Below are 24,092 nucleotides of genomic sequence, written 5' to 3'. Positions count from 1 at the left end.
TCTCTTTTCTCTCTTTTTTAGAAGCTAACAATATACAAACAGAGTAAAAAACCCCAGGTACGGCAGAAAACATCTGCACAGATGTCAAACAGAGGACTAGACGATAGTTACAGAATTTGCAGGATTTTACTTTATTTTGGAGACACCAAAACCCTTGAACTCTTTGGTTAATAATGCTCATTAAAATGTATTGAAAGGGAGAGATGAGATTTTTAAATTTAAGTCATTCAAAGCATGTGCCAAAAGGCTTTGTGAGAATTTTTACCTTCCAGAGCAATTGACAGGACTGAATTCTCCACAAGCCAATTTAACAATCGGTCTGTGTCTATTGCATTCTTCACTGACTTGGACACAGTGCTGTCTTCTATTAATTTTGTTACCTAAAAATCGCAAAATGTAAGATTTTAATGAAAAATTCCCACCTGCATCACACAAACAAACACACACACACAAGAGTGAAATCTATTCAAAAAGGCTCATGATGAAACTTAAGTGTGAATCCTGAAATATTTTGAGTACAGAAGGTGTTTGGGATTTATTGGGTTGGTTTTTTTTGCGGGGCGTTGGTTTTTTAATTTTTAATTTTTTTTTTTTTAATAAGCTGTTTAAAGGCAAATTCCTAACCAGAAGCACCATGTCATCAGTCTCTGATGCAGCAGAATCTTATTCTCAGTCTGACACAGAAAAGCTGGCCTGTGCTGCCAGGTATTTTTCTACAGATATGCCAGAAGTAGGTTATCTCAGGCTTCTGCTTGTTACACTCAAATCAGCGTCCTACTTTTTATCCAATACTGAACTGATACAGGCTCCTCACTCGAGGGAGAAAAAGCACATTTCTGCTAAAATCTTCAAAAGCTGCATTTCTATAAATTCACCACGGATACACAGCACTTATGATTAAGAACCAAACAGCAATGAGGTTTAACATTTCAATTTTCTCAAAAATAGAGAAGGAAAAAAGTAGAAAAGATGGACTCTGAAACATTATTGTGCTCATATACAACCATAATAAAAAATACAATATAAAATATCAGAATTATGTAGTGTAATGACCTGATATGAGTGGACTAAGATATTGATATAGGTTTAAGTCCCATTTGGGTTTTTTTCTGTTTCCTTTCAGTGAAAGGAGAAAAATGGGATTTACCACAGGATGCTCAGGATTATCCCAAAGTGAATATTCAATGAACAGCATAGACCACTGCTTATAAATCAATCTAAAATTGCATTTCTTAGAATAGAAAACTGTGTCTAACTGGGAGTCCTTGCAGTGGCTACTAATACTATAAACAACTCCTGCCATATTAACTTATTTTGGTCATTTTTTTTGAACTGAGCTTTTGCTAAGGCAACATAATTCGCAAGGAGATATTGCGCCATCTCTTTTTTTTTTAAGGCTGTGGTTTCAGTGGCTTATTAACAACCCATCCCACCTAAACACATGCTCTCATGCACATACACACAGACAGCCAAAAAGCCAACCTACTTCTTTGAGGGAATTCATCTTTGCACTGAAGTGGGGGGATTTCAACATGCGCAGCAGAATGTCCAGCCGCAAGTCATCGACCGCCGTCACCAGGTCAGGTTGGAAGCGCATACACAGCAGTTTGATCCCAGACAGGAGCTCAGGGATACTCACTAGCCTCTGTTTGAAACAAAACAACAACAAAAAAAGGGACAAACAGAGGCATTGGTATTTTTGCTATTCTGATAGAGATGTCAGTGATTCACAAAGAGTAGTTTTAGTGACCAAACAGAGACTGTTTAATCAAAACATGGTACCTCTAAAATATTACTTGTACAATAGAAATTTTAAGATAATGAAATCTTTGGTTAAAGCTTCAGATTTGGTAGAGTAAATTACTCTCCTTTGGTTCACTAACCTAGGAATACTTTCTTGTTTAAAATTAACAATTTATAACCAAGTAAAAAATCAACACAATTTAATAGAACTGAATACCAAATTCAGGGTAATGCAGGAAGTAGCCACAAGTTACACAGACATTTTACTACCAAATTCTCAGAAGCAAACAGCTACTGAAACAGCAATACGAATTTAAAAGACTGCAAGACAGTAAATATCTTTGAGTCAAAGAAGTGAGCATTCAGCACGCTGCACAAGGGGACCAACAAAACCAAAAATTTGATAGCAACAGTGGCAAAATATTTTAAAAAGGGTCATAAACAAGGTATTTACTGAAAAGAGTATTGAATGGAATTGGGTAAGTGCATTTTCATTATGTCATTCGGTCAGAATTCAGAACAGGCTGTATTCTTGCCAGTGAGAAGAAAGCTACTGCTCTAGTTTACATTGACAGCATTTCCAAGACACGCAGCACATTCTTCCTAAATATTTAATATGTTAAACATTACCTTGTCTTTCAAGTCCTTCTCTTCTACATTCTGTACATATTTAATCATTTTATGAATGACTGGATCCAGCATGGGCTAAAGAATGTGAGAAAAGGCATGACAATTATTTTAATGTTTCCTGAAATCAATTGAATTACTCGAAAGACGCGACTGCAGCAAAAGGAAATACTCAGCTAAAACCTCCCCATTACCTTAGAGATAAAGCAACACCTACAACAAAGATAAAATGATCCTGGTAGCTATGCCCAGGAAAAAAAAAAGGCAATTAGAGTAAGAACCCATTGTAGATCACTGTAATGCAAGTTTGCAGAAAGAGACAGACTGATTGCCCTCTAAAAACACATCAGTTATTAGGTGCATGCGCCTCTCTTACTCCCAGGGGCTTCTAAACTACATCCTCCCCTTCAAATAAAGTCTTTCAGTCACTTAAATCAACAGTTTTTGGTGGTGAGGGCAGGAGTGAAGCCTGGAGTACATTTGCACATACAAAGAGATGCTGGTGAACTTTTTTCCTGTACCTCAATTTTTGCAGTGTAAACTCTCATATCCATGTGCTTGATCTCAGCCAGAAAAGCAAAATTCATCCTTCAGGCTGGATTCTTTTCCCACATGGTTTCCACTGCTGCAACTTACTAATGGCAGTGGTAAAGCTTCTCACTGCTGCAGATGTAGATACATGACTAGAGCTGATTGCTTGGAAAATGAATCTGAACATTGTCTGAGCCCTTTATTCATCACTTCAGGATGCTCAAAATGGTTCTTGTACTTTCTGCAACGTGAGCTTTGAAGGCTTTTCAAATTAGTCACCAGTTTCACACCAACACACTTGGAAATTAATTTTCAGTCCTCTTACAAGTCATAACAAAGACATTTTACCTGTACTACAGATGAGTTAAGATATTCTGCACAAACTCCAAATGGTTGAACTAATGCAGAGATTGCCTGAAAGAAAGACAGCAAGTATTTAGGTGCATATTTAAGTTTTTTTTTTCATATTTAGCAATCTATAGCTTAAAAGGCAAATGAAGATGAACAAGTATTATTTAGATCATATATTTCCAGTCATTTGCTACGATTGTTTTTGGCGTGCAAGTCTTTTACAACAACACATGGTTTAAGAAAGATTTACTCTGTGGCACAGAGTAGAGTATGTGCTATATATGATACATGGCATACAGTATGTGTTACATATTTTTGTCTGAAATAAAAAATGCCTTCCCAGTTTTCACTAAACTTGGTCCTCTCATCACTCTGTTCAGTGTTCTCTGACAGATCCCATTTCAGTCACAGAAATAAACAGACGGAAAGGAACATATCACATTTTGCTTGCTCTCTACAGCAATCAGAAGTGTGAATGCAAAATTTAAGGTTAAAGCCATATGGCAAATTTCTTTCCCAAAGCAATACGTGGGAGAAAGCTTTTGTAAATGTGTCATATACATGTCAAGATCTCTTCAATGCATGATTTTAAAGGGGTATCTATTGTCAAGAAATTAAATGTATAAAAACATTTGTTTGCCAATAAGTAATATCAAAATCAGTTTATTTTCACACTGGATCAAGAATAGCAGAACTGAGTGTGCAGCAGTGCAACCCAAGGACCAAATTAAGTGACACTGAGCCAGATTTCTTTCCTAAGCAAGCAGTTATTAATCATTAAACAAAGTCAAGTCAAAGTTTCTATTACAGAACTGGCATGTAAATCAAGCTTTTCCTTATTCTTCTGTCAAGCTCACATATGCACCTATCTCTATGTAAAGCAGAAAATATTGATACCCCAAGAAAAGAAGTTGAATTCCCTCCAAGTGGCATGTCACTGAGAGCAGACTGATTTTGTACTGGGGGACAAGGTTCCAGATGACAGAGTTTTCCTTTAGCCTCCTCATTCTGCAAAGCTTGGAAGAATTGGAAGCCTCCTGAATATAGGTTAGGAAGCTAAAACTAACCAAGTTTGACTTCACACCAAAAATAGTTTAGCTCTGTTGAGCCAGTCAGTTTTAAGACATTGCTCTTGAAAAGTTGTTTAGGATTAGACACTGTCTGTCTTCCTAAGGATCTTTTTCCTGAAAGAGTGATGTCTGTAATAAATGACAGAAGTCAATTCACTTGCAGCTAAATGCAGCTATGGGTGCAGTAAACAGAAAACCAGGGACATACTGGTGAACATACAATGAAACTACTTTGATTGATGTCTAACCAGAAGGCTGAATGCTAGCAGAAAGGTTCACTAATTTCTCCTCTTTTCTGTGAAGTCTTAATTGCTCTTCAGTCAGAATTCTTATGTACAACCTCGTTTGACCTCCAGCCTGACAGCACTTCTCCAGGGCTCTGTGGGAGTGTTGCTCTGGTACCAAAGAAAAGGTAAAAGCACTGCCAAAAGGGACACTGCTGGGTCTACATGAAGGGTAAAATGGAAAAGGAGAAGTCTCATGACAGAAGGTGGACTTACCCCAAGTTCAATATCTTCAGAATTGAGTTTGGACTGAATTGCTGAAAATCCACCCAACTCTGCAAACTGAAATAAAATAATCAGTATTACACAGTGAACTACAGTATTTTATCTTTAAATAAGAGATTATAGAAAATACTCCACTGACAGTTCCTGAGATGCCAACAAGTGCCCTTCACCATGGAACATCCCATCCAAAAAAAGCTTTATATTTTCATGAGAATTCAGGGGCACACTGGGGAATGCAATGCAATTGTACATGGTAGCAGGGTTTAAGCATCAAGCTAGAAACTCTGTCTTGAGTAAAAATGGACATAGGGAAGAAAGACAGAGCACATACAGCAACGGCTGACTGGACTGGCACTTTTGCTTGGGGGACCTTTGATTGCAGCCTCAGCTGGGCTCTCAAATTCTCTGGTCATAGATACCATTTTAGGGTAAAGGTGCTCAAGGGAGAAGGCAGCAACTCAACAAGCTTTATTTTACAAGGCAAGTTTAAAATCTCAAACTATTTTTTTGTGGTTGTCAAAAAAGTGAGGAGTGAACAAACAAGTCAGGGCAAGGTGAAGTGGGGGGGAGAAGAAATTATCTCTGAAGACCAACGAATTCAAGTGACAAACAACAATTCTGGTTTATATTTACCTACCCTGTTTACCAGATCCACCAGCCACCCATGAGGTTCCTTGAACAGTAAGAAAAGGAACACATTAGCAGCTGCAACATCAATGCTAAACATTTGTCTTCTGAAACAGACATTTGGACAGACACCTTCAGCCCATTAACCCACAAATGGATACACTACTGCACAAATAAAACAATGTTTGTAACAGCTCCTGTGCAAAGTGTAGCTGGAGCTCTGTTGGTTCTCATGAGCATCATCCTGTTTTGGACTCTGCCTGACATCACTGCCCATGTGCTGTGGCAACAGATCACATTGTGGCTGCTGACTCACAGGCAACTGTATTTATAGCACTGTGGAACATTACTTTCCTAAAGCAGCAGATGTAGAATTTTCTTTCTACGGCGACAAACTTGTTTTCTCCTGGAGGAGAAATCAACTCCACTGATGCTGTTTTGGACCCGCCCATCTGGAACAACCCTGACAAGACAATGCAAACCTCAAAAACTGCCTCCTTGCCAGTGAGTTGGAGTTGAAGATATCTTATCCTTGTCTGTCAGAAAAGCCTGAATTCTCTACTAGAACTGAACGCTTGGAGTTATCCTGGTCATTTCACACTCAACAACCAAACAGATGTCAGTCCTTAGATACTACCAGATCTACCCGTTGTGTGCTTCACGTGAAAAGCAACACAGATTGTTGTGCTACTTTAGACATGAAAGTACAGCCATTTCTAAATGCAGCCTCTAACAGAAAATTGGAACAATTTGAGACCACAAATTAATGTCTACACACCAACACACACTCCACATCTATTTGCAATAATTCTTGGTGACCTATTTAAACTTTGTGTTACAAATACCTCCTAAACAAATAATCTTATCTGAAACAAAGACATCCACCCTAAAATTAGTTTTTAGGGCATGGCCTTGCTTACCTTCTGAAAAGTGGATATGGGTGAGACAGCATGCATGTTCCCCTCCCCAAAGACTTCTGCCCAGTTTCTCTGGCACACCTTCATTCGATTCTTGAAATGATATTCGTTGTCAGGGTTAAATGCCTTGAAAGAAAAGCCCATGGCAATGAACAGGTGCCTTATGCCAGTTTCAAAACTTATCTTGATAATATTTGATTGTTTCAGCTGAGCATTCTCCTGGCTGACAGTTAAAAGATCTAGCAAAAAATAAAGCTGAATACAAGCCCCCTGCTCCTGCCTCTCAGTTCTCATCATATAAAGCATTTTGAAGCCTTTATTCTGTACAGACAATATCCAATAATTATGTGAGCCAGAGGTCCATAAAACAGAGAACTGAACACAAAGTATCAGTTTTAAAAAATAAATAGCCAAGTGACAAAAATGTGATTTTTTTAAAAAAAACCTGCTAGTTTTCAGAAATTTTGAACAGCACCCACTCCTTTGAATTGCCTACTGGATGTGAAATATCTGCTGCAAGCAATGGCTGTAGATTTTAAGACAATGAACTACAACTTAAACAGCTGGAAAAAGCATCAGCTCCATAAACACAAAATGCCAAATACCCAGATATTAGAAACTGCATCAGAGAGTCAAATACCATTGTAAGCACACCAAGGAGGCCCACAGGGATAGGATCTTGTTTTACTCTTTCTGCAACCAGGTCCACCAGCAGCATGAGCATGTTGTAGATTCCTTCATGGATTTCAGTTCCCCACTTGTGAACAGCACTGGATGTCAACAGCTAACAAAGAAAAAAAAACAAAAACCCTAATTTTTTAAAAGTTTGAGTACAATCACAAAGAAGAACAAATTTAGAGACTGTTTTCAGAATAAATGTCTCCTTGGATTGTACTCATCACTGTCTGGTGTGTTTTTCAGATGTTCTTTCTGCACTAACGGCTTAAGAGTTAATTCAATTTGTAATTCTGTGGAAGAACACCTTAAATCACAGCTTATGACAGAAAATAAAATCTATCAAAGCGTTTTCCATTTGCATGCACTAGTAGAGACCGTAACCTTTGCAAAGAGCAACTAATATGAAACTAATCTGTTTGCAGATTGAACACACAACTATTAAATCTTGAAACAGGCAGCCATAAAACTGCACTGATTCAGCTGAGGTAACCATTTACCAATTCACACCTTTTGAGCAGCTTCTATTGGAAAACAAAGCACATGTACCAGGAGAGAGAGGTATTCAATGCTGCTTCCACCTACTGAAACATGTTCTATAAATCTGGTTTTGTGGTTGTTTATAAAGGACACTTGGCTGCCATCTGCAAATTTCATTTAATTTCTGCTGTGTATGAACAGAAGCAGATAAAAAACTTAATAGTTTAAATGCAATCACTTTTTTGTACAATTAATAGGGTTTCTTGTAAATATTTCAGCAAATTGTAATTCGGCACATCCTGAACTTAGATTTCTACAGATTATCCTTTTGGAGGAATAATATACATTGTTTATTTCATATGCAAAAAATACCAAGTGATATAAAAGTACTGTATTGTAAGATTAGTATCCTGAATACTAAATGGAAAAAGAATTTTCCCCTTAAATTTCTGTATTTCTTAAATGGAATTATATTTTTATTAAATATTATAGTATTTAAATATTATTAAATATTATAGTATCTAAACACTAGGACAGAATAACTTTTTAAAGGGTATATATGTATTTATATATATATGGTCTATAAACTGGGCAGGAAATTTAGGCAATACCTAAAGTGGATGGAATAGTGGGAAGTCAATTAGTTTGGGGAGCTCTATAGAGAAAATTCACAACAGCCCAGAGAAACACAGGGAATTGAGAACTGAGGTGAAAGATAAAATTCTAAATGGGTTATGAAAAGAATTTAGCAACCCTCTGAAGAAATAACAGAAAGAAGAATTAATGGAAATCTGACCATGAACTTGCCACTAAGGGTCTTTAAACCTCTCTTTGGGCTCTAGTAATTACTAGAGGGCTCTTCATTTAAGAGGGGAAAAAAAGAGAAAAAAGCTAAGTGCTAAAGTTGGCCAGAGTTACAGAATCGGGACTTTTTACGATTTACATTTAAATTTCTCTGATTTTAATCTAGGAAAATAATTTGGGTGTGATTTTAATCTAAGAACTCATTCAGTAGTTGCCTGAAGTCTGGATTACAAAACATTATTTCCACCACAAACAACACAAAGAATCATTGAACTGGCCTCCTGTACCTACTTACCTTTTTAAATGCTTCAGGCATGCATCTGTCCATAAACCTCTTGCAATTCTCATCGGAATCAGAAAGACCTTTACAGAAAAAAAAAAGTGCTTTTTAACAGTATTAAAAAAAAAAAATACTTTTTAAGATGACCTCAGGGACCTTGTTGCAAATTTGAGGGAACACCAACCCAAACCAGCAGTTTATTAAACTGCTACTGTTTCTTCATAACTTTTGTGGCTTTTTAAGCCACAAAAAGCATGACTTGAGAGAACCTGCCTTTCAGAACTAAGAATTAATTTCCCAATACCTTTTACAGCTTCTTCAAGCATTATTAGCAACTTGTAAACTTCAGAGTTTACAATTCATACATTACTGATGCTTCACGGCCTCCCTCGAAAACCAAATTAAAGCACAGCCTTTTAACACAGATTGGAAACAGAGAAGCAAACCAGAACCACTTAACAGCTTCTATTCTTCCAAGATATTACAACATTCCTTTAGTCTGCCATCAGGCATGACTGAAAAACTCTCTTGTACTCTCAATTATACACCAGTCGTTGGGTGTGGTGCCTCCATAACACTCCTAATCCCAGCCAAAGTACTGAATAAGAAGAGTCAAATTCAGATCTAATGCAATATAAGCATTTCACCAGGGAAAAACAACCACTTATACAAGCATGGTACAGCAGAGATTGAGATGACAGCTTGCTTTCATGAATGGAAAATAACCAGCACAAGGAAAAAAAGAGTCAGTAATTTAGCTCTGAAAAGATGTAATTCCCACAATTATTAGAACATAAAGAAACATGTGCACCGCTTTTTGAAAAAAAAATTAAGTAAACAAATTACTTTAGAGAGAAATAAAAGAGATCAACGTTGTTTTTACAGCATTGGGTAGAACAGTTCACTGTTAACCCCTTTCCCAGAGATGTGATTGTTGTGCAGGGTGCAAATAAACAGCAGCAAGATGAAAGTGAAAGACACAACCGGCCCAACATTCTGTCTGTGATACCTTCTGAACAGACAATCTGTGTAATTGTGAAAGGGAACTTACCCAGCCTTGCCAGGTAGGTGGATGCAATTAGGCACTTGCCCAGAGACTCCTCCCGCTTGTAGGGAATGGACCAGTGATCTGTCAAAACTCTGCTCTCCAGCTCATACAAGTTGGTTGTTGGAAACTCAATCCCTTCACCAGAGCAATTCCCATTTTCATCATTTTTCTGTGGGTGAAAAAAAAAAAAAGAAGTTCAAGTGAAACAGTTTCCTAGACACATTAAAGGGTTTAGAAAAGGCAGCTGTGCTTGTAACAAGCATGTCAAATTCTCAACCCTGAGGCTGCTTGTGTTTTTCAAGGTAGAATTTAATATTTCAATTTGAATTTAAGGGATTACATACCTGGATGTATTTCATGTAGGTGATAACTACTATGTTTACATAACTAATTGCTAACTAATTGCCTATTTAAGCAGCAAATCTTGTTTCATAGCATATCAGATCCTAGAGCCCGGTGATAAGTACTTCCAGTTCCTGAGAGACTGTAAAGTACAAGTTTTGATCTCCATAGATCTGCACATTAATCTTCTGTTCAACAACTCCTGTAGAATAGGGGAATAGTTTTCTCTAAGGGAAGTCCATTTCACCCCATCACATCAGAAATCCAGGATACTGTTTCAGTACATCAAGATTTTCTTTAGCTAACTAATAATCTAAAGAAAAATCTACATCAAATATAGTCGTCTAACAAGGTAATGCAATTATCCTTCTCCTGAAGTCATAATGAGTTACTGGCAAATATTCTGGGAGGTAAGAGGGAACAGGCAAGCAGGTGACTGCAGCTAAGCTTTACAGGATTCCTTGCTTGTGGCACTAAAGAGCAGCTATTTCTGTGTACAGGGCACAGAATTACCCCCTGCTCTCCACCAAGTGCCATATGAGGTAACTGCCTCAGCAGCGCCAAAGAAAGAGTAGACAAAGTTATTCATTTATTTGCTTTTGTTTATTTTTTAACCTCCCATAGATGCCAGGTACCCAGTGTGGCAAAGAGTTCACAAGGACTACCTTTCCCTGCCTCCACAACAGCAGGCAAAGGCAGCAGGAGAGAGGACAGAATGTCTGGATCAGGTCTGGCAGTGAACACGAGCCACTGTTGGACAGTGGAAAACAAGAGCAGTGATGGTAACGAGATCCCACTGAAGGAGGGAAAGAAGCCAGGGACATGGAGGGAGGAAGGACAAGCAGGAAACACACTCAAAAGTAAAAACCAGACAGTGTCAGGAAAGTGAATGGAACAACTAGAAGGTCATAAACCAAAAGAAAGAATTGAGCTCTGGAGGAGATGGCATACCAAGAATGAAATCAATGTATGCACACAAACAGGATTCCAGCTCTCTCACTGCATCTGCTATTTGTAGGATTAGATCCCTTTTAAAAATGGAAATGTGTCATTCACTTTCATAATGGTTCAAAACTATTAAGCCAAGGGAACAGCAATTGTACAGAGCTTAACCTTTAAAGTTCACGGACAGCACGTGGGCTGGAGTTACTAATGTTCTGGAGAGCAGCAGGATAATTTATAGGAACAGAACACAGCTTAGAAAAAAACCCCATATTGGTGTTTGGGAAATAAAGTGCCACCTTTCTCCAACCCTCCACCAAACACTCAGTCCTCAGTTTGTCTTTATGGGAAATTGTACTTTAGCAGACCTGAACATCAGCTCCTGAAACTGTGGTCACCCATTCCAGCACTGTGCATGGAAGCTGAGTATAATTCCCATCTAGAAAATCCTGCCCTGTTTAAATACTTCAGGTTTGGGACAGGGAATGATTGAAAGTCTACATGAAAAGACACTGAAATTATATAGAAGTACTTTCTAGGAATTAAACTGTTAATTATACAGCTTCTGTAAAGAACACTCATGTAGAAAACAAAACCATCTCCTAAGAAAACCAGTGTGCAGTTACAAAGAAAGTGCTCACAGTAACAGAGCGGGAGTGAACTTTTAGTATAATAAAGGCAGACTGAGTATAACATGAACACCCAATTGCTGGGCCTTCAAGGACTACACTTCAGCCTCCAATTGTAGCCAAGGAAAGCAACATTTCAACAAATGTTACAGAAACAGAGCAACAGTTGCTTCATTCCCTGGAGGAAAATGCACATTAAATAAATGCAGCGACAGCAACTGGTATCTTAAAAGGTACAGAATAGCAATGCAGATCTTCAACTGTAGCTGAAAAACTCCATTTGTTGTTCTGCTTTTCCATCTGCATCCAAACAATGCTGCTCATTAGTTACCTGTTTTCACACAAGTGATTGCCAGGATCCATGACACAAAAATTCATATGGAAAGTGAAATAATACATGTTCTTCACTGTACATTCAGCTCCCACATTACCACAAATTATGCTCAGAACACATCTGGACTATTGGTAGATTGAATCTACCAACAGTGCAGTGAAAAGATGGTTTTACACAAAAAATGACTGTGGTATTTGGATTACTGCCCTAATAATAATGGGAACTATTTGCATTGAAGGAGCATGCTTTTGGCACTTTCCAGGAATTAGAGGCAATGAAGCTTCTTGCTTGGAAGTGCTCTGCTACTAAAACCATGTGCAGAAAGTATCAAGTTCATTTATTAATTTTAGAACACATCCACATGGCTTCACAGCTACTGTGAAACCTGTGACAGTCTTAAACATACACCCAGGCAGTTTAAAACCCAAATTCCCCTCCAAACCATTAATAAATTTAACACTCTGCATTTCTGGGAGATTACAGCTATGTTCACATTTCATCAGTGCAGACTGAGTTGTGTTTCTTAAAACAAATCTACTACAAGATACAGTCTTTTCAAAGACTTACTGCAGCTCTTTCATAATTAGTGTCTTTCTGCACAGAAAGAAAAAAGCCAAACTGTTCCTCACCCAATTTTTAAATCAATTTGGGCACTGCTCTTTAAAGTGAGGGATTTATTACCAGCAGCTGCTGCAGCAAGGTGAAACATCAGCTCAGTTCTTGCATCATCTTTTGTTGGCTGGAGATCTGCACACAGATCTCACACTCCAACACAGCCTGGAGAACTCACTTCTCTGCTGACATTCACAAATGCAACACAGCCCTGAACACAGATCCACAATTAATACCCTGTAACAGCTCAGGGACTGTCACTGCAAACTCTACTGATGAAGGTCCATGGAGGAAATAAAATATTTTGAAGAAAAATTATGGCATATGCTAAGGTAAATAGGATAAAAGGCACGTCAGTCTCCCAAAAAGTGGTTTTCGGAATCTTGGCTTTGGGGAATTACATGGGATTTGTTTGATTGTTTATAAATAAATATATATAAAAAGCTACTTCCTTTCCATCAAAGAGGTGACTTCAGAATGCTGTCTGCCAGCTGATGATGATCAGTATCAGGACTCTGCAATTCTGGCTGAACAGACTTAGCACTGGACTGGCCCCCAATATGATAAGGATTTGTAGGGATGTTCTTCCACAGAATAGCCAAAAGCAAAAAAACCCACCAAACCAAACCCTATTCCTGGTAACCAACGGGTCATCCAAAGATAAACTGTCCAAAAGGTTGTTACAATCAGTCTTTTCTGCAGTGGAAGTCATGGTGCACATCATAAATCTATGACTATTTCTGCAGCTGAAATACTGAGACCCACAAACTTTTGCTGACAAACCTTTAATATGGTTTTCCACGCCTTCTGATATATCTCTTACTGCACAAAAGCCCTGAAGATCCCCTCATTCTAACAGTCTTGGCTCCTCTGGCTTATTTTCAAGGTGTGAAAATGCAGTTATGGCTAAACACACACACAGGCTCTCAGGAGAAAAACCCTCACAGGAACAGGCAAAAGCTCAAGATTCCCTCTCTGGGGACCTGGCACCTCCCAGATTTGCTTGCAAGGCTGAGTAAACAAAAACTGTTCAACGTCTGATCAATAAAGCATTGCTTAAGTCTGTAGCATAAAACCTTCTATTGAAGAGTAACACAGAAACAAAGATTAGCACAAAAAGTGAAATATGAATTAACTGTAATTGCCAAAAAGGTCACAGTTTAAAGCTTCAACATGTATTCATGCAGTGTTCAGCTAATTAACTCATCAAACGCTGTTTAACTAAAGCCTCTGACAGTTCCCATACCAGTCACTTTACATAAAATAACAAGGAGTTTAAGACTTGTTTTGATTCTAATTGGCAACCTTAATAATGAAATTACAGTCAAATTATAATATAAATTCGTTAATTTGATTTTGATAGGAGGCTACCAACAGAATCTATTATCACCACAGCTAAGTCACATTCCGTGCTCTTGAATCCAGTATAACTCAGGGAACAAAACCCCAAAGTCACGTTTCTTTCAACAAGCAACTGAATCAGACTTTCTAAGACACCAGCAGACCAAGCAGTTACCTCCACCTCATTCCTCTCTAATAAGTGATTTTTCACAAAAATAACCATCATTTTATAGCCAAGAAAGCAGATTTTTGAAGTCTCATTGCATTGCTTAAAAAAAACAAAACAAACCAACCACAAACCCTTGTTACTAGGTACCTACACACAGGACAAAGTTTAACTGCTCTGAAAAGCAGTAATAATTAAAAAAAAGGCATAAAGCCAGAACTAGCAAACAACAATTTTAGGTCCATCTTTCAGTTTTTATCACAGACATAGTCAACATAAAGAAATCAATTTTCCAATGCTACAGCTTTTCCACCTGCCAAGTGTCAGCAGGGATGCTCCCCTGTGCCACAGCACTGAGGTACCACTCACAAGTGTTTGCAGAGCAGTGCAATGCTCAGGTGGAGGCAAAGTGAGAGAAATACATCAAACGCCCATAAAAACAGAGCATTTCTCTGCTCTGATGTACTGTGCCCATCAATTTGTGGGCGAAGCTATGAATCCTCAAGTCATGACCTGACAGTCCCTCCACCTGCCACACTATTGATTAAAGCAGCTCTTACTTTTACTTCTGGATGTCAAACCTTTTCTTCTTTTAATTAACTCCTAAAAGGGGGATATTCTGTTATCTAGAACTGACACACAAGTGTAAGAATTCAAAGCCTTTCAGACAACTCAAAGCTACCACCTTACACTTACACATAAACACTAAGAACAAGGTCTTTAATGTTTTAAAAAAATTGTCACACTTTCATACCTGTAACCTATTTGCTTTTTATAAACTGGTATTCCAGATGGTAAAAGAACTTTTAACTCTTGTTAAGTGGTAGATGTGGGAACAAAATTGCAGAGCATTTCCTAGCTGCCTGTTCCTGCACTCAGATTAAACCCATTGGACTCCACAGTGCTAAGAGCAAAGTTGGTATCCTCTTGTGAATATGTCAGTATTAGTAAGGCTCAAAAAACAGTGTCATGTATGGAATTTCCACATTATGTTTCTTATTTGGCAATAAGAAAACCCACCATGATTTCCAGAATGTTTTACTGACAAACAGACATTTACTTGCAGAGTATTGTCACAGTTTTAAACTGTTTTTAAGTCCTAAAGAAATATAGCATCTCACCCTTGAATTTTCATCCAGAGAAACACATTTGGATGCAAAATTTTAAGTGCAGCAACAGATAGAAATGGTTTTTGTTGTTTATGCTTTGCTAAGAGAACATAAGTGTGCTGGTGAGATACACAGATGTTTTGTTTTGTTCTTTTTTCATAGAAATGAAGCTCTTAAAATTTCTGCTATGGATTACTTCACACAAACAAATGCAGTCTTGTCACAAGAAGAAAATGCCAGTATTTTGTCATGCTAATATAAAAGAATGATACCAGTCTACTACTAAAGGAAAATAAATCCTCCTTTACAGACTCCGCCTAACTGAAGTTGATCTGGACTCTCATCCCATCATAGAGATGCCCCCCAAAAACCCCAATTTATTTAGTGAACTTTACCACAGAAGGTTTTAGACACTGACCTTAACTGAGAGTTGCACAAGGTCACCATCAAGGATGTTTGTTTTAACTAAACCCTTAATAGCTGTAAAGGATTGTAATAAATTCTACCACAAAACCCCTATGGCTTCACCTTCCCTCTGCCCTCCACGTCTCACAAGCAAGAACTGTGTAAGACTGGGAATAAGAACACAATATGAATTCGAAAAATAAAAATAAATTCAGCAAAGGTAAGAATTAACCCAGAGCTCCTGAAAATATGGGTTGTACTCTCTCCCTAATTTCCAGGGTGATGGTGTGATGTTACCAGGCAATACTCCCTGATGTACTTGCCTACTTGTTCAAAGATAAACACAGTCCTGAGCATCACAGCAAAACAAAACAACTGAGAACTCTGTAAACACAGCACTTGAATTAAAACCTCCATTTAACTTCAAAAATACAAGGAGCCTCTTTGCCCTTTGATACTGCTATTAGCACAGTATTCAGTGAAATCTGAGGCAGAGATTCACTACAACCACTTTTGGAAACATATTTTGACTGAGTTGTAGGTAATTAGTATTTGATAAGTAAATGAGGGAGAGGTCATGGAAAGCACTGTTAGGAATGCCATTCATAAGGAACCAAGGAAAACACTTATCTTCCATGTGTTTTCACTATTGTCTGTGGATATATTTAACAACTTACTCCATCAGTGTAACTACAAACAGCCAGACTCAGAGTCAACACCATTATTCCTCCCAACCCCTGGGTTTTCATAAGCACAAAACCTCATGCTTGTTCCCAAATAACTCAGAATAACTTGGTGTGATATCAGATAAACATTGTGCTTTGAAACAATAAAACAATGAATCACAACCGCTTAACATTTCAGTACTTAAAATTAAGTCAATACTCGTATCTCCCTTTGCCAAAACACCAGGAATTAATAGAGAAGTGCTGCAGAACCACAACATAAAGTATTTACTGTAACATTTTAGTGACCAAAGGTCAGGCTCTGGAAAGGAAAATTAATTCAATAATGCTGCTAAACAGTCATCTATACTGCTGTTCTACTGACGTAGAGTGAAACAGAAACCAGAACTGACAAAGCAGCTGATTCTGACAGCGTGTAATTCCAAAATTGTGACTAATATGAAAAGAAATCTTTAAATGCCTCTCAAGATCATTCTGCTGGCCAGCAGAAAAGCCAGAACTGTTGTAAAGTAGTGGGAGGAAGATCAAGTGGCAAGAAACACTGTGAAAATTGGCTTTTAAAATGAATTTTTAATTTGGTCCCTGAAACATATATACCAAAGGCTATTCCTACAGCAGCACAAATACGTGTTTTTTTCAAAATAAAGGCTTACAAAAGAAACAGGCACTTCCTCTTTGCCCTCCTCATACAAAGAGCTACTGTTCCTTAATCCAAAAGCAATCCAAATGATTTGCTGGAATTAACTTCTAACACTGGCTAATTTGTTTTTATTCTCATTCTTCCTCAGTATTTCACTTCCTTATTAAACAGCTGCCACAGAATAGCACTGTAAACTGGGAAGATGACCAAAAAATGCTTGCAGAGGACATTATACCAGAGACACTTCCTGCCCAGCTGAGAATTTGGCTGTACAGAGCTGTCTCCCACCTTCACTGACCCTGCAGGCATCACCTTCACCAATGAACCAGTAATTACACAGTGCTCCTCTCAATCCAGCAATTACTCTAACGATCACATTACATGATAATGACTTGGTGAGTTATTCAAAACAAAGCTTACATTTAGAATCAACCAGCTGCACCTCTCAGTATCACCCCTACTTCCCTAACTTCGTGTAGCATCTAATATTAGTCTGTGTTACACCAAGAATGAAACCCAGAGTGTTTTCTTTCAAATGCTTTCAAAGAAGTGTTAATGGAATCAGAATATAGAAAGTGGTTCCACACCAGGGCCACTCATTTTTGAAAACAGTGATGCTGAAAACCAGGAGTGCTAAAATACTAATTCCACTTGACACTGTGATGGCATCCAGCCAAGGACTCGATGCCAGAATCCACCACAGAGCTTTATTTGATTGCTTAATTGTTTTACAAGGCCGATTCGTTGACAAGCCACACTGTAAAGCTTCCACATGAGAATGCAAGAAATACTCACTTTTGCAAAGCTCAAGACTACTTACAAGAGAGGAGACTGACTTTAAATGTGCAGAATTGTAGTGTGAAATCCATCTAATTTGTTTGAAGGCTAAATACCTTTTTTGTCTTTAAATAAATACAGCTCCTTCCATTCAAAGATCAAAGAACTTCACAAGCTTAACGTCCACGGTTCTCCTAATAAAGCACACCCCATTATCCTCATTTTACGCATTAAAAACTAAACCAGAGGTTAAGTTACACACCCACCGTGACACAGCACATCTGTGGCAGAACTGCTTTCAGTCCTGAGCTTTAATAATGAGGAGAGGTAGGGTTTGAACACCACAGTTCTGCAGCATGACTAGTGAGAATGTTCCTGGCACTGGCGCTCACTACAGTCATCAGCCTGGTTTTTTTCTTTTTTTTCCACAAAATCCCTTCTCTTGCAGTCAAACAGCACCTCAAAAAGCAATCTTGGACAAGTTTTATTATAAACCTTACCTAGTAAAATCTGGCACGTATGAGCTTTTGAACCAGTTCAACTAAAAAAACGTAAATCAAAAGAGCACATGCTGAAGGGGACAGGAATAGCCGGGGGGTAATATAATCTGCTCATCACAATTTAGCCAAAAGGTCATAGCAGTGGCTCTCAGAAGCTGCTTTAAAAGCAAATTAAGATTGTTTTAGTGAAGGTTATACAAACCATTGGTACATGTTTAGTATTTTTACCTGCCCTCGCACAATTTCAAGTTCTCTGGTCACAACCCCCACATTTGTTTAGCCTCCTCTTCTCCACCCCATTCCTCTCAAACTCATTAAAGCCAGGAATTGTGGCACTTGTGGCAATTCTTGGACACACTGACAGACGTTGTCATCGCATTCATTTATAGTCTTGTCTTAAATTATAAGGATTTAGCAGCAGTTCATAAAGCAGCTTATCTGTCAGTCAGATGAAGAGACGAGCAGAGCATCCTTCACCCGCCTCCCTCGGCACAGAATCACACCGTGACAATCTGCATGTTGCCTGAGGAATAAACACAGAAACCCCACGTTCTTGCCAAATGGCAAGATCTACTTCTGTCAACAGACATAAACATAGAAGTTATGTCAAACACACAAAGTCACCTCTTGGAAAAGCAGGTGACCTCAGTCTATCAGTGTGGTTTGGTGCTACAAAGGGCAAAATTTCCAACCAGCTGTAAACCTCAAGCTGAACTCCCTGCGGTTTCAGAAGACTGCAGAAATGAACTGAAGCCCCCTTTGCACTTCCAAGTTTGTCTGGCCTTTTCCTTTTGATGAGTTAAGTGTGATCATGCTGCCAGCATCAATGCCAAAGGCACAGCACAGCTATTAACCTGAAACTGAAGCAATTGGGAAACACCGGCCCCCTGAAACTGAAGTTTTAACCTCATGAAATTGAAATTTAAGCACATCTTCACCCCAAGCCTCATACAGAAAGCACAGGGCATATGTTGGGCCAGCTCACAGCAGCTATCTTGCTTCTGAGCCAGTAATTCCAAATTCAGGCTTCTTTAACACTTTCAGACAGCCCTGAAGACCAGCAGTCTGGACCTCTAAAAGAGGATTCACACTGATTTTTAAAATCTTATCTAAACAAAACATGTTTTAACTAGTATGATATGTATCTGGTTGCTGTGCTCCTCTCAAAGAAAACCACTAGACAAGCCTTTCTTTGATCCACATGAATGCTGAACAGATTCTAACATTATGTAATAGAGACCAAATAAGCATATGCAAACATAATGGATTCATTACTGATTAGGGAAAATGTAAAGTGTTTAATCATTCATAGACCTATTCTTATATGCAAGCTAAAGTGTGCTCAGCCAAAAAAAGCATGTAAATTCAAAGTACAGACCTGTTATACGTGCCTTGAAGAATGACTGAACCATTCTTGTTATTTTTAAATTATAACATCTAATCCTAACTTTTGTTCATGAAGCGTTAGACTGGAACATTTTACTCAGGGGAAAATTTCTAAGAATTCTTCTCCTGTGATTTATCTCCTCTTTATCTCCTGTTGCTGATGTATAAAATCCAAAAATCTAACACACCACTTCCTCCCCACTGAATAAAAATTAAAACTGGTATTGTGAAGAGAAGGAGGAATACACACTCCAAGAGCTGTTAGAAAGAGAGATGATACTGAGAGGAAGAAAACCAGAAATAACATCTGAATTACCACAAGACAGCATGGGGTACAATATGTTTCACCATAATGTGTATGACTACAATGAATAATATAGCTGCTGCTGCAATGGCTTTCTGTACAGCTTCATATGCCATAAACTTCTGCTGAACGGAAAACTACTGATTAGCCTGATTAATTACTGATTAACCACTTAAAGAATAGCTGTAGCTTATTAAATGTAATGCTAGATTACAGCTGACAAATAAAAAAACCCCAAGAACTAATCATATATCGCTTTCCTCCTTTCATAAAATGTATGTCAAAAGGTGTTAAATTGTACTGCAGTGTTAGACAAATATGCACAGGCAACAATTCCAATCTCATGATTTCTATAGATGTAACTCTTTTATTACAAAAATACTGTATTGCACACACGTGCAGAAGTTGACAGATGCATATGCAAATGAACCCAATTACTAAATTGAGGCATGAATTTATATAAAGTTTCATGCAGAAAGACACCTCAATCCTTCTGAAATGCCTGCTCTGTGCAGAGATTTACCTTACACTGACATGTTTTGACTTCCCTCCTGTGGGTTAAAAAGAACACAAGCCAGAGCAAACAAGAACGTGAGTGGCAAAGGAAACTATTATAAAGCGTAAGTAAATTTGATCAGAAACACAGGATGAAATAATAGGGGAGGGTGGGAGAATCCTCTGAGAGTTGTCAAAGTGCCATTTGTAATTGGGAACGAGAGCAGGGGAAAAAAGCGCTTCTCTGAAGTTTACACTGACAGCTTCTCTTGAAATGTCACACTGACAAGCTCAGACCGTCCCAGCTATAACTACATCCAACCCAAATGCCAACAAGAACTCTCATTCACTCTCAATCCTCCACAGCAAAGGCTGGAAACCAGTTCCTTGGCACTTCAGTCAAGGAAGTCATGGAGCAGCTCCTCTTCTGCGCATCACACGTGCCATCCCAGGGATCACCTTACTCCAGGAGCACACACCAGCAGCTTAGGGGAGCTCAGGATGTAACCCAGTTAACTCAGTGAGCAGGATCACCTATCCTTATTCCGCGGGGCTGGAACGTCAATACGCTGAGGCTACGGATACGGATGATCCCTGCAAGTGTAGTTACGCACCAGATCCGCCCGTGGATTCCTCATGGGTGTATTTATAGACACGTACACATGTGTGCACAGAAAGGGAGCACTTTGCTGGCACAGAAAACCCTCAGGATACTCTTCACTGGAGCCTGGGAGGGTACATGAGGTTCCCTGGTTTTATTCAGGAGCTTAAGCATCTGCTCTTGACCATTTCTTGGCCCTTTGGTATCACACAGAGGGGCTTTCTGCTGCTCTCACCCCCACGAGTCCCACACTCTGGACACTACTAACAACCAGCTCTTTTCCTATGAGCACTCTGTGAACTGCTGGGAAAGAGACCAGGAGGAGGAGGAGAAGGCTTTATAGGAAAGCATTACAAGACTGTTCCACACAGCAAGGAGAGCACCATGAGTGTATCTGCTGCCTGAAGGGTTCAGAGTTCTGGAAGAGGATGGAAGAGAGAGAAAGGCAAACAAGGAGGAAGCAGAGAACCTGAGAAAGGCTGACATTCTCCAGCTCTTCGATCTACTTCAGTTTTATTTTAGATCACAGCCCTAAGTTATGAGTTTAAACTCCGTTCCGAAAAACATTTGACCTCACCGCGTTCCTATTTCAGAACTTACTCTCAGCTTATCCAAATAAAACTGTACGTAAAGTCATACCCACACTGCGCTTTCCTTCACATTGTGCAAACAGTTAAAAAAAAAAAAAAAAAAAAAATAGACGGCCCTTAGTCACCGGGATTATGCAAGAAGGCACAAGAGGGGGAGCGAAAAGCAGAGCCCTACGGTAGCCACACATTCCTGGAATGCCAAGGAAAACCCTGGGTGCGCTTCACCTTGCAGGGATGGCAGGGAACGGGCTCGGGAGCGCCGGGCAGGGCAGGGAATGGGGGAGAACTTGGAGCCCCCGGCCCGGGGAGTGATGGGGGGTCCCCGGGCACCTCCTGCCGACCCCCGCCCGCCGGGCCCCTCCACCGGGGAGGCTGCGGGTGCCTCCCACCGCCCCGGGACCGTCCAGCCCCCAGCTCACCTCGGTCTCCACCACTTCGTGGTAGGCGGGCGGAGGGTCGAAGCCGCCCCCGCCGCCTCCGCCGTCCCCGTCGCCGCCGCGGGGGCCCTGCCCGCCGGCTGGGGAGCCGTGCCCGCCCGGCGGGCCCTGCCCGCTCTCCATGGGCTCGTAGCCGCCGTAGTGGAGGCCGGGCCGCTCGTTGGTGAGCAGCGCCACGGCCTCGTTGATGTCGTTCTTGGCCAGGCGCAGGGCCTTGCGGATGGCGGCCGCGTCCGAGAAGCCCATGCAGAGCAGCGTGGTCATGTGCTGCTCCTCCTCGCTCTCCATGGCCGCGCCGGGGAGCGGGGCAGGAGGAGGAGAAGGAGAAGGAGGAGGAGGAGAAGGAGAAGGAAGGAGGAGGAAGAAGAGGAGGCCGGGGCCGGGGGGGAAGCCCCGCGGAGCGAGAGGCGCCGGGCTCAGGCGCTGCCCGCCCCGCGCGCCGCCATGTTGCCGGGAGCGCCGCTCCCCTCCCGCCGCCGCCGCCGCGGCGGCCGCTCCGCTCCGCCCCGCCCCGCCCGGCCCCGCCCCCCCGCGCGCGCCCCGGCCCCGACCCCGGGCACGCCCCCCCCCCCCCCCCCCCCGGCCCGGCCCGGAAGCGGCGGCGAAGCCCCGGGCGGGGAGAGCCCCCCGGGCCCGCGTCACGTGACCGGGGGAGGCGAGGGGGGAATGAATGGAGCGGCGTGGGAAAGGGGCGGGGCCCAGGGGGCGTGTGAGGGCGGGAGGAGCTGTGAGGGGAGCGGGGATGGGAATGGGATGGGAACGGGAACGGGATAGGGATGGGAACGGGGATGAGGACCGGGAACGGGGACAGAGATGGGGATGGGGATGGGAACGGGAACGGGAACAGAGATGGGGATGGGAACGGGAACGGGGACAGGGATGGGGATCGGGATGGGAACGGGAACGGATGTGGGGATGGAGACGGGGACCGAGAACGGAGATGGGGATGGAGATGGGAACGGGAACGGAGATGAGAACGGGAACAAGGATGTGGACCAGGCTGTGGACCCGGGATGGGGCCCGGGACCGCGATCGGGATCAGGATCAGGACGGGGCCTGGTGCGGGGACCTGCCGGGGGGCGCTGCCCGGGATGGGATGTGGGGACGGGCAGCCCGGGACAGGCTTCAGGCCCGGCCTCTGCCGCTGCCGCCGGTAATCGCGGCTCCTGTCCGGGGCAGGTGCCGGTGTCGGTGTCGCGGTGACAGCGGAGCCAAAAGCAGCCGGCGGGAGTTTGAGGGCAGGGGCGAGCGGCGGGGCTGGCGGGGACAGCTGTGACCTTCCCTCGGCTGAGGGAATGGGGCCGGTTCTATGGCCAGGCCGACCCCCGACAGCTCCTGCCCTGGAGGGGCGGCTGGGAGGGGAATGAAGTGTTTAGAGGATGCTTTGGCTCCAGCGAGCACATCGTGGAGTTAACGGAATTACATTCTTTCAGCATATAATATTAGGAGGAAATTCAGCCCTGTGAGGCTGGTGATGCCCTGGCACAGGGTGCCCAGGGAAGCTGTGACTGCCCCAATCCCTGGAAATGTCCAAGGCCAGGTTGGACAGAGCTTGGAGCAACCTGGGACAGTGGAAGGTGTCCCTGCCCATGGCAGGGCTTGGATCTAGATCATCTTTAAAGTACCTTCCAACTCAAGCCATTCTGTATATACACAACAAAGCAGAGTACAATCATGAAAAAAAAATAAAATTTCTAGTGCCCAAAGCAGAGAGAAAGTTGTATATATTCCTTAAACACACTTAGTGAACTCTTGTTCTGCACAGAAGTCAGCAGATCTGGATCTCCTGGCACCCTCCCAGTATAAATGGCAAAGTTAATTACCTCACTGTAACAATGCATTTTCTGTGTCCAGAGAAGAGGAGGAAGGAGGAAACAGATAAAACGTTTGTCAAGATCAGTGCTGGTATCTGCATATAAATATTTGGTGTTGGGGGCTCATGTTTTCAGGCAAACTGTTTTGTGTTAACAGTGACTGACTCAGGACAGAAACCCCTGTCTGATGCCTCAGATACAAATCACATTCAGCGTAAAGGAAAATTTCAATTGTAGGGGACACAAGCAGTATTGAGGTCTCTAACACAAATTTTCAGAGCTTGGCGTTGGTCTTTTAAAGTGACAAACTGATGGATCAC

The 24,092-nt window shown here is 41.2% G+C and overlaps 1 protein-coding gene across 2 annotated transcripts in view; it reads right to left on the bottom strand.

Moving 5' to 3' along the window:
• Positions 1-22,303, bottom strand: part of USP24 (ubiquitin specific peptidase 24) — a 59,760-nt gene extending 37,457 nt beyond the window's left edge. The window contains exons 1-11 of one of the 2 annotated variants that reach the window (XM_083867856.1): positions 21,941-22,303; positions 9,666-9,831; positions 8,630-8,697; positions 7,016-7,159; positions 6,379-6,501; positions 5,469-5,504; positions 4,823-4,888; positions 3,250-3,315; positions 2,374-2,448; positions 1,487-1,645; positions 266-380 (exon numbers count right to left, since the gene is read on the bottom strand). In XM_083867856.1, coding sequence (XP_083723982.1) covers positions 266-380; positions 1,487-1,645; positions 2,374-2,448; positions 3,250-3,315; positions 4,823-4,888; positions 5,469-5,504; positions 6,379-6,501; positions 7,016-7,159; positions 8,630-8,697; positions 9,666-9,831; positions 21,941-22,246 — 1,324 coding nt within the window. In that variant the 5' untranslated portion in view covers positions 22,247-22,303. The remainder of the gene's footprint in view (positions 1-265; positions 381-1,486; positions 1,646-2,373; positions 2,449-3,249; positions 3,316-4,822; positions 4,889-5,468; positions 5,505-6,378; positions 6,502-7,015; positions 7,160-8,629; positions 8,698-9,665; positions 9,832-21,940) is intronic. The other variant, XM_083867857.1, reaches the window with a different exon arrangement.
• Positions 22,304-24,092: the final 1,789 nt, after the last annotated feature.

The sequence above is a fragment of the Zosterops lateralis genome (genome assembly GCF_965231275.1).
Source record: "Zosterops lateralis genome assembly, chromosome: 9".
Classification (NCBI taxonomy): Eukaryota; Metazoa; Chordata; class Aves; order Passeriformes; family Zosteropidae; genus Zosterops; species Zosterops lateralis.
Note: the sequence above shows the minus strand (reverse complement) of the source record. Positions and strands in the feature narration are given on the sequence as shown.